The sequence below is a fragment of the Gossypium hirsutum genome, chromosome A03 (genome assembly GCF_007990345.1).
Source record: "Gossypium hirsutum isolate 1008001.06 chromosome A03, Gossypium_hirsutum_v2.1, whole genome shotgun sequence".
Classification (NCBI taxonomy): Eukaryota; Viridiplantae; Streptophyta; class Magnoliopsida; order Malvales; family Malvaceae; genus Gossypium; species Gossypium hirsutum.
The window spans coordinates 56293870-56304980 of record NC_053426.1 but is presented as its reverse complement, the minus strand read 5'-3'; the positions used below and the strand labels follow the sequence as shown (position 1 = coordinate 56304980).

Genomic DNA, 11111 nt, shown 5'->3' with positions numbered 1-11111 from the left:
TAAAGATTAATGTAATTAATAGTAAATTACATTTTATTATTTTTTAAAATTAATTTAATTAAATATTGAAATATAAATAATTAGATAAAGAATAGTATTATTATTTAATATGAATTGAAACATATTTAAAGTAAATTATAAGAAAAATACTATTTAATTTATTTTATTATTTGAGTATTTTCAAAAAGCTTTTACTTTTCCAATTTGAGGATTTAGTAATTCGATTTTATGCTTTTTATTTATTTATTTTTAATTGGTATTATGTAAACAAATTGTTGAAGTGTGAATTAATATTATATCCCACTAATCTCGCCCTCTTTTACTGTCTGACTTTATACTCCCACCCCACCCCTACTTTATAGCGTCAATGTCCAAAATCAAATCCCCCATTTCCTATTATGTTTCTCTCTCGTTCCACCATGTCCTTCCTCTTCCTTTTCCTGCTCTCCTTGGCTCTCCTCCTCCACTCTTCCTCCCCTTTGCCCTACCCTTACAGTAAGCCACTTCCACCACCTTTTGTTTTTCTTTTCTTATTCTCGCTCACTATCTTCTAACTGCTGCTATTGTATTTTGTTTTTGTTTTCTTTGCAGACACTAGCTTCCACATTGACTGCGGCAGTTCCACTCCTTCCACCGACTCCTACAACATCTCTTGGCTACCCGACAAATTCTTCACTGGCGGTTCCACCTCCGTGGTCTCCGAGCCCCTACATTTCCATCTTCAACACGAAAAGACTCTCCGTTACTTCCCACTCTCCTCCGGTAAGAAGAATTGCTACAATATCCCCCTTCCTGCTGGCCGTTACTACATCCGTACTTTTACCGTTTACGACAACTACGACGGCAAATCCCATTCCCCTTCCTTCGACGCTTCTGTCGAGGGCACTCTCGTCTTTTCCTGGCGCTCTCCTTGGCCCGAATCTCTCACTCGAGATGGCGCTTACTCCGATCTCTTTGCCTTCGTCAAAGACGGTCAACTCGATTTCTGTTTTTACAGCATTGCCACTGACCCTCCCGTCATCGCTTCTCTGGAAGTCGTCCAGATCGATCCTTTGTCATATAACTCCGCCCAAACCAGCGATAGCTACATTCTAGTCAACTATGGGCGACTCTCTCCCGGTTCATCACAATGGGGACCCGGTTTCACATCCGACCCGGACGCCTTCGGCCGCTCCTGGCAATCCGATTCCGATTACCGAGCTGGAAAGTCGGAATCCGCTAAAGTTATAACCACTAAAGAAAAAATAACTGGTACCGATAAAGCGCCGAATTACTTTCCCATGAAATTGTACCAATCGGCGGTGACAATTGAGGGACGTCTGGAATACGAATTACCAGTGGATGCAAAGCTTGATTACTTGGTGTGGTTTCATTTTGCGGAGATCGATTCGACGGTTAAAAAGGCAGGGGAGAGAGTGTTCGATGTGCTGGTCAACGATAAGAATGTGAGTAGAGTGGATATATTAAAGGAAGTTGGGAGCTTTGCGGCTTTTAGTTTAAATTATACGGAGAAGAATTTGAGCAGTTCTGTGTTGAATGTGAAGCTGTCGCCTGTGGCAGGGGCTCCGTTGATCTGTGGGCTTGAAAATTACGCCATGGTTCCAGCTGATTTGGCCACGGTTCCTGAACAAGGTAAAGATGCTGAATTTTTATTATTTATATGAACTTTTTAGTGATTTGCATGTTAAGTTGAAAGTTGCGTATGAGAGTTTGGTTGGTCCTTGAAATCATTAGTTTTCTATAGGAAAATTAGACTTTTTGGGTAGTTAATTTGATTAGGAATGGTGGTGGGTAGGATATGCGATTTTATTTATTTGTCTGAATCTACAAATTTACCTAAAAGTCCGAACCTATTTATTTTCCGCAAATTATCCGAGTATTAAATACTTTTTATCTGTTGGATATCCGAATCTGAAAAAATCCAATTTCGAAATTTTCATTTTTTTTTATATCCAAATCCACACATCTGAATTCAAATCTCCTAAATTCTGAACTTATAATCTTATGCATATAATGTCAAAATTATAAGCATTTTGTAACGAATGAATTTGGATATCGAAATCCACATCGGTTATCCAAATAAGTAATGTACCCTTGGATTATGGAAAACCGGGTATCCACCCAAATCTCTAGTGGATAGTAATTTTAAAATCTGAATCCGCCAAAAAGAAAACAGATCGGATATCCAAATAGCTTTCTATTTAACATGTGATTATAATAACTATTATTTTATTAAAGTAGGTGCCAAGGGGAGATCGAGTTCTCATAATGAAAACTTAAAAGTTTGAGTCTGTGTTCCATTTATTAATATTTCCCCAATATATGTTAGAATCACTTACGAAGGATGGCCATATTGTCACATGTATTCATCTAGTGGGTTATAGATGGTTGTGATAAATGCGTGAGTTTGGCAAGAAAAAACGGGAAATATGCTTGTCCTTGTTCTAGTTTCCTTGGAAACTGGAGCAAATCCTTAAATGGGCCTTATATTGCGGTTGGTGTTAAAGATCAGGACTTCGAAGGAACTGATTCTTGGAAGGAACAATAGTTCTCTTGGTTTAGAAAATGAATAGATAGAAAAAGTTCACATGTAAATAATGTTTGTGCTGAAGAGAGAAATTGGGATATATATTTCTGAAATAGATGTGTTACTTATTTGGCAATCTTGTAGTGGTCGCAATGAAAGCATTGAAAGATTCACTCCGTGTTCCTGACCGAATGGGTTGGAATGGTGATCCATGTGCTCCTACTGATTGGGATGCTTGGGAAGGAGTTACATGTCATACTAACAAGAATGGAACTGGCCTTGTCATTACTCAAATGTAAGTGCCGCCTTTGCTTCTATTTGACAAACACAACTCTCATTCTTGAATCAAATAAAATTGGAAAAGTATAGACAATAGTAAAATGTGATAACAATAGGATCTTAGAGATGGAGTAATTACTTGTTGAGAGGAATTATTGTGCCAATATGTAGACTTAGAATAAGAGATGGTGATACAAGAGAATCAGGAAGGTAATGTTTGAGAGAAATGTAAACATTGTAGAGAGAAGAAAAAATCAAAATGTTTCTGAATTAGGTTGCAGAGGTTCTTTTTTTAGATAGATATAAATTTCACTTTATTTGGGACAGCATAAGTCCATTTACTATTTATTTTAGTGTGACTGCTTATAACTGTACCAGAGCCAAAATTTTATGTTTTTTATGCTTAGATCTATATATATTGCCCATGCATATATTACAGAGAACTTGGAAGTCAAGGCCTGAAGGGGTATATCAGTGAGCAGATTAGTCTCCTGTCAAACTTGATTAATCTGTAAGTATTAGCTGTTAGCCTTCTACGTTCTCAACTCGGCATCATATACATAGTGAAAAGTAAATGATTTATTAAGCGTGATTACCTTTCTGACTTGTTTCATTTGTGGAGCATTTAACTCATGACTTACAGTCTTTCATTGTTGGTTCCTTTGGAATTACTTGTCTTGTTATTGGAATTTTCATTTCTTTTAAATTGTTCAGGAACTTGAATTCTAATTCTTTAGATGGCACTCTACCAATTGGGCTTGGACAAAAATCCCTTGCACGACTGTAAGTTCTAATTCTTTTATTAATTTGAAGTGCACTGTAGACTCTAATAACGGTCTGTCTTTCTTTTTCTTTTGTTCCCTTCTGCTAGGTGTGTTTTTACCCTTAACTGGTAAAAATATTGTTTTATCACAGTTTGTGCTGTAGACTTCTGGATCAGCCTTTTACAGTAGTGGCTTTTCCCTCCTGTTACATTGTTTTTGTCATAGTGGCAAAAATATGGATTGGTCATAGTTTATCTATTTGCATTTTCGTTGTGCATATTGGAGATTAATATTTTTTCATTTTTTACTTTTCCATGTCCTACCATTCTTTTTCAATGTTTCTTCAAGATGGTGGCTTAATCATCAGATCCATGAGTCAACTTTTTTCTTGAATTTAATGTATTGCCTTTGACTTGTATTTTTGCAGGGATTTGTCCGATAATCAATTCTCTGGCTCCATACCGGAAAGTTTAACATCTTCAAATCTGCAGCTTGTGTACGTGTTGTCCCTATTGTTTTTAGAGAATTCAACACAATTTCATTTTCTTGATACATAATTGTTCTGTACATGCTTAAGATTTCTTTTATTCATACGAAATAAGCATATTATTAATTGTAATTATTTCAATGTGATTTTGATAAAGATGTTGATGTGCTAAGCCTTTTCTGAGGAGGTGGGACAAGCTTTATGATCATATTGCATGGTTGTTCTTTTGAATATGGTCATATCTTTAGAAGGCAAAGTAAAATTGAGGTCCATTTTTATAGTTTCATTCAATCTCATTTTTGCCTTCCTCTTAACGTCATGTATATCTTCCACTGGATCACCTACCATCATGGTGCATTGGAAGGTCTATTTCATTTAGATGTCCAAACCGCCTTAAAACACGGTTCTCTATCTTCGTTCTCAAAGCGTTTAACTCCTCCTTTCAGTCCATTGTAGATCATAATGCCTGAGTAGGATTTGTGGACATTAGGAGTGACATTTCCACCTATTTCCTGATGCTTTTTGAAAATTGAGCTGATTTAACTAATTGGTCCCCTTTTTACCTATTTTAAACTCTTCCACTCTCGCATGTGTCCTTCTATTCCTATGGCATGGTTCCTTGCCATTAACATTACATTTTGCTTATTCTCTTGTCAGGAGGCTTAACAATAACTTATTGGAAGGGAGAGTTCCAGAAGAACTTTACTCTGTTGGTGTGCACGGAGGGACTATTGAGTATGTCATATTTTTTAATTTGTTCTTTATTATGGAGGAACTGTTTTCTGGTTCACATGCATATAGATGTCAATTGTTTGTCTTTATCCATTCTGCATGCATATAGATTTCGATTGTTTGCATACTCGTACTTTTCCCCATTTTGTACATATCATCACTCTGTTCATTTCGTTTAGTTGCTTAGAGGAGATTCCATGGCTTCATTTATTCTTCACTTTTGGTGGAAAATTTATCTCATTTTTCCTCTTTGATCATAACTGTTCAATCTCATTACAACCTTTCCTATTACACATTAAAAGCTAACCCTTGTTGTTTTATGTCCTACATTTTTTATAAAATTGCTTGAAACATTACTTTTGGCCTGAGATATAACTTGACACTCTTCCACCAAAATAATAACAATAATAGTAAAAGGAAATTCTTGTATTATGACAAATGAATGGATTACCATGGCTGTTAACTTGCTTGCAAGGAGCTATCTTGTCTTTAAAAGTTTGAAAGCCTGATTTGGGTCAGTAATTGCTTCAAATGAGTTTAATATTCTCAAACCTAGCTAAGCTTGGTACTCTAGCTTGAGTTCGTGTTTGATACTGCATGAGCTATAGTAGTGTTCATTGAGCTGAACCTAAGTAGCTCACACTTGATGTACTTACACTGGTAACTAATATGTGGGTTAGATGCCGTGATTGAAGCTATATGGTTGATCAATTTAGCTTTTGCTTTGATTGATGCGTGTTTTTCTATTAATTTTGTTTTTTGCAAAAAAGTAAAAAGAAATAGCTAAAGCATCAATCAAATGGAACCTTATTTGTACCTAGGAAATATATGCTTAAAGTTGCCAACTCAATTTTATAAATAGCTATATTTTTATACGGATTTTTTATATAGTTAACTGTGATTTATTTCCTCCAGTCTTTCTGGTAACAAAGGCTTGTGTGGAGTTCCTCCTTTACCGGATTGTCCCCTTTTTTGGGAGAATGGTCGCTTGTCGAAAGGTGGTAAAATTGCAATAGGCCTATCATGCTTCCTTTTTGTTGCTGTGCTGCTGCTGGTGATCTACATATTCTGTATCAGGCGGGGTAGAAATGATTATGATTTTGGTTTACCTTCAGATTTAATATGTAAGTACTATTTCAGAAGTTCGGTTTTTATCAGTTGCCTCAGCTTGACTTTCGAATTAGCATTAATATATATATTATGCATTTATGATGTCATTACATTATTGCCCTTTCATAAATTTTGACTCTCACTTTAAGATGCAAAACTTACATCTGATAGGCTAGAAGTGCAATCCTAACTCCAAAATTTCAAGGCTAAATTTAACTTAAATCATTTAACTTTAGTACCAATAATGCATTTGCTTCCTGTTTTGGGAGCTAGCTATCAATCACTATAGGGAAATTAAGAAAATTTCCAATCCTAAAAGCTAAAATTGATTCGACCCCTCAGTGGGTTGATATCCAAACCTGGCTCTGATTCATGGAGAGATCAAATTTGAATAAATCTGATTGAGTTAGAAATTGAATTCATTAAGAACTATTGCATTTTGATTGTTGTAACATGGCTACACTTCAGTTGCTTGTTTGTTTGGTTTAATCTGCTTTTGTTTCAACAGCAAATTGACTGATGCTGCGATTGCGTGTGATAAAATTGTTTGTTGGTGTTGTTTGCAGCACTTGCTGCGAAGAGGAACAGGTATCAAAGACAGAAGTCATTGATGCTGCTTGAAATGGAGAGTCAGCACGCCAAGGGGTTACCATCAGTTCCCCTCAACCCCCGTTAGTAGTCAAACAGCCAGCTTTGGAAAGGAAACATTACTGGTTTTCGTAGTTTTCCATTCACACATGAAGAGGGCATATATATATAGAGAGAGATTAGAGGGGGCGCATGCAAATGAAATGCAGTGCAGTTATATAGGGAATACCATAAAATAAAACACGTGAATGAATTTCTATACTGAAAAAGGAAAGAAAAGACAAAAAAACCAAGAGTTGGTGGATTTGGATTTGACCAACGAAATGGGGCCTTAGAAAGTCGCATTCGCTGTTGAAATGCATTGTATCTCAATTCGCCTTATAGTTTTTCCCATTGATCAACAAAAGGGTATAAGGAGGTCAGTGTATGTGTTAGTCATAACCCTTTTTTTTTGTGTGTGTGTGACATTTGGTGAGCAATGCAATGCATGGGGTCATAAATATCCACACTTGGATTATGTAAATGAGACCACTAATTTATTGCCAAGAGGTCCAGGTTGATTCTACTTAATTTTTATACGTCACTCTTGTTTCAATGCTCACTCTTTCACCTCTGGATTTAGGATTTATATTTGGTTGTTTCTGCAATCAATTGTAGAATTGTTAACCGTCGTGTATGAGTTGTGTCGTTTCCTCGATAGTTCATTTGATTGCCCAAGGTTAAATGTCTTCTGAATAATTCTTTTTCCCTCTATCTGATTTGAGTTATTTTTGTTGGTTTGTATAAAGAAAAAGGGATCCAACAGAAGAAATGTGGTAGTGAATTTTTTTTTCCTATCTTCGCATTAAAAAAGGATTACTAATAGATTATAAAAGATAGAAAATTAGTTTAATTACAAGTATGATTTGACATTTTCATTTTCTTTTTGATGAAAACATGTTTGACGTTTAAGTTTTCAATATTTCTTTAAAGCATGAATTTACTAAAAGAAAAAGTCAAAAGTGGCTCATTCTATCATCCCCCGTTAAATTTGTAATAAATGCGATGGCAAAATATTCCAAATCCCATAAGGTGATTTTATTTGGGCACTTTTTTAAAGGCAAAAGGGGTTGCTGGGTACTGAGTAGGACGTGTTTTCAATTAAAAATTAAGTTTTATCGTCTGAAAAGTTTCATCATAATATTTAAAATTTTTTGAATATTTATAATAGACTAAATGATTAGAAAAGGTCCATTTCTAAGGAAAATCATGAAAATGAATCATTTTTCCTCATAATTATACGAATGGTCTGATTTTCCTAAAACGTGTTGAGTTGAAATTTTTTTTAGGGGAAACACAAAAAAGTGCGTCTAGCTTAGCCTCTTTTTCCTTGCTGATATGTAAAACGCACTCACGTCAGAGCGCTTCCACATAGGTGTGCTTTTGCCTGTGCTTTAACGGTCAATTCCAACAGCTATTTTAACTAGTCATTGGCCCCCCAACGGTAAAAAAAAAGTATAATCCCTCCCCCCCTCCCAACATACACATTTCTCACAGTTCTCTCCTAAGTACTAGTGTGCCTAATTATTATTGGATCTGATGTCCTAATTGTAATATTTTTGTCTAAGTACAATTGTAATTTTTTTAAACAAATTGGTTCATAAAATTATTCATGAATTACATTAATACTTTGTATATTGTCCTCACATGGTTTTTGTATGTAAAGCAAAAAAGAAGCAAATATTAACTCATTGGTTTTCTAATGTTTAACTAATACTAAGCAGTATTATGTGGTCTGATCGTAATATGGAAAAATAACTTATATTAGTAGACGAACTTAAGCATGTCCTTAGTCTAATTGAAAATAAGCAAATCGATTGAAAGACTACTATGTTGATTCGATCTCGTTTCGGTGATGATTGGAGTCGTTTAGATTGCCCAATCATGAATTTGAGTAAGACTTGGTTTGTTTCAAAAAGGGATGGAAAAGATAGACAATGGCTACATACAAAGGTTGAAAAGAAAGATAATTAAGCAATGGATAGGGAATTCAGCTAACAAAAAAATTAAAAAGATAATTGATAGATTAGGTGGAATGGAAAATAGAACTCAAGCTTTAAGAACGATTCAATACTATAAAGAGTATTGCCTGGGGACTTATATTGCTTAAGGTGAAAAATGATGAAGGTAGATGGACCTTGACTTGTTACGTAAAGAGGTAGGAACCACAGGTATAATGAACGCCACACCAAAACACGATAAGTTCGGTTTACAAAGGAAAGATTGACGCCACAAGCTATGCTTGATAAGTCAAGTCAAACTCGAAAAGAACTATGAGAATTGGAAATCTCACAAAAGAACATTTGTTCATATAATTTGGCAAAAAGTCTTTCAAATAATTATAAAAACAAACTATTTATAGGCTAAACATGTTCCAGCCGAATGGACACAAACTAATCAGCTTAAATGAGTTATTGATGAACTTAATTAAGCTAATTAAAACTAAAAGACCTTTGATGAACTCTAACTTATGTAACGGAAATGGATAGCTTATTTAATCTTCTAAATCAGCTAATAATGAGCTCTAATGAGCTGAACAGCCCATTAATTCTCCTTTGAGCAACTGAATGGATAGCAGCAACAATTGGCTTAAATTTGGCACGCGACCAGCTTCTTTGTATGAATGCTTGAAGAAAACTGATGCAATGTGTAAATGAACGAAATTGAACAGTCACTATAACATAAAAAACATTTGGAAGCTGAATGGCTTGTGTAATCAACTCCTTGTCCATTAAAATCTCCAAACGGTTACTTGAATAAGCTCATAATAGCCGCTGGCCTTTAATTCATCTTCAAAATAGCTTAATTCATTTCTTCCTTTAATGCCAATCCATGTAACAGCGGATTCAATGATTAACTCATCTATAAGCACAATTAAACAAGTTAACTAATTAAATAACTTAAATGACTGTAGCAAATTAATTAAGCTAAAACATATTAAATGCCGAAATTATTTAAGCAACTAAAGAACATTCAAAACAACTTAATTAATTAAACTAAGTATTTAAGCAATTAAAACAACTGAATTAATTAAACTAAATATATTAAAAGTTCAATCCAACAATTATTTAGCTCAAAACACATAAACTAAATAAAACTAAAATTGAGCTGAAACCAAATTAAATATTCCAGCAAATTGATGCACAAGCTAAAACTGAATAATGTTGGGCTCAATAAACTTGAATGAGCTATGAATGAGCTAAATGAGATTGTAGCAAATTGCATGGAACACTTGAATCGAACATCTTTAATCGTTCGATTAATCCAGCAATGGTTTCCAACCCAAGTTCGCTTAATTAAGGCCTGCACACAAATTAAAAAAATGAAATTTGATTTCATTTTGCAGTTGGGCCCTTTGCGTTTAGGCCAATCTCGATGTTGTCAAAGTGTGTCGAAACATGATGCGGTCGGGATCGCATCATAAGCCTTCAAGTCTAATTGGGGAGATGTTTTATCTAAGGTATAGGAGTGAATGACTCCTAAAAGATAGAGACATAAATGTGATTGATTGGACTAACAATACATCAGACTGGATTCAAAAAGAATACATCCTGAATTCATTTATAGATTTATTCACTTGTGATGTTCATAGTGTGGCCTACCAAATCCTGAGTGGATGATAGACTGGATTCAAAAAGAATACATCCTGAATTCATTTATAGATTTATTCACTTGTGATGTTCATAGTGTGGCCTACCTAAATCCTGAGTGGATGATAGACTATGTATGCATGATTCATTTAGTTTGATGTAAGTAAAAGCCTGAGTTCAAATTGATAAGGAATCAAAAGTTGGTGCGTTCGGTATACAACTTTTGCAGTATATAGCGTCATTCAAAATAGTGGAATTCATAACCCAAGACATGTGTAAATAATATCCTCTCATTGGCACTAAATGGTTATAAAAAGTAAACATGGTCTCGAGTCATTCGTCTTTATGATGAATGACTTGATTACTATTTGATAGTAATTGACTTTTCATGAAGGAAGATATAATGGTTACCATGAGATAAAATATGATTATGTTGAGAGAACAAATATTATCCTAAAGAGATTAAGGATACCCTATGAGGGTAACATACTTATGACAAGGTCATTAGACGAGCACTGATTGAGTTACTTTCATAATGGTATGCCGTTAGGGAGAGCACAACCACAATACTATAGTGGAATGACTTCGTGGCTAAATAAGTTTATAATTAATAGACAAAAAGCTAGAATTTAATTATAAATCATTTGAGCCCTAAATGCATATGTCCAATTGATCCCTTTGCTAGCTCGTTAAAACAAGAAATGAGTTGCATGTTGAATCAAATGAACATAAATGGATAAAAATGGTGAAAATGGAGGATGTGAAACATTTGGAAATAATTATGATTTTCTCCAGAATGAAAATAAAAAAATGGAAACATTTAAAAATGAAATTGTTTTCTCCGAAATGAAAATGACTTGGAAATGAATATATGTTTTTCAAATTAAATGAAGTTCAAAAATGGAAATAAATCATTTAGTCATAGTGAACCTTTGAATGTATAAATATTAAATATATTTTCTCATAGATTATTTTATGGTAAAGTTGTCATGATT

At 34.4% G+C, this 11111-nt stretch overlaps 1 protein-coding gene across 1 annotated transcript; it reads left to right on the top strand.

The window, feature by feature from the left end:
• The first annotated feature begins 295 nt into the window (after positions 1–295).
• LOC107887165 (receptor-like protein 4) lies at positions 296–7057 on the top strand. The gene is made up of 9 exons (XM_016811324.2): positions 296–495; positions 592–1632; positions 2672–2822; positions 3246–3317; positions 3521–3589; positions 3998–4066; positions 4715–4792; positions 5705–5913; positions 6466–7057. The coding sequence occupies exons 1-9, from the start codon at positions 399–401 to the stop codon at positions 6573–6575; spliced, it is 1896 nt and encodes a 631-aa protein (XP_016666813.1). The 5' UTR covers positions 296–398; the 3' UTR covers positions 6576–7057.
• The last annotated feature ends 4054 nt before the right edge of the window (positions 7058–11111 follow it).

Excerpts from the sequence above, each read along its gene's own strand:
- LOC107887165 (XM_016811324.2), top strand. The coding sequence starts at position 399 with ATGTTTCTCTCTCGTTCCACCATGTCCTTCCTCTTCCTTTTCCTGCTC. Across the intron at positions 1,633-2,671 it reads GGCCACGGTTCCTGAACAAG|TGGTCGCAATGAAAGCATTG; the intron begins GTAAAGATGCTG and ends GCAATCTTGTAG. Across the intron at positions 3,590-3,997 it reads CAAAAATCCCTTGCACGACT|GGATTTGTCCGATAATCAAT; the intron begins GTAAGTTCTAAT and ends GTATTTTTGCAG.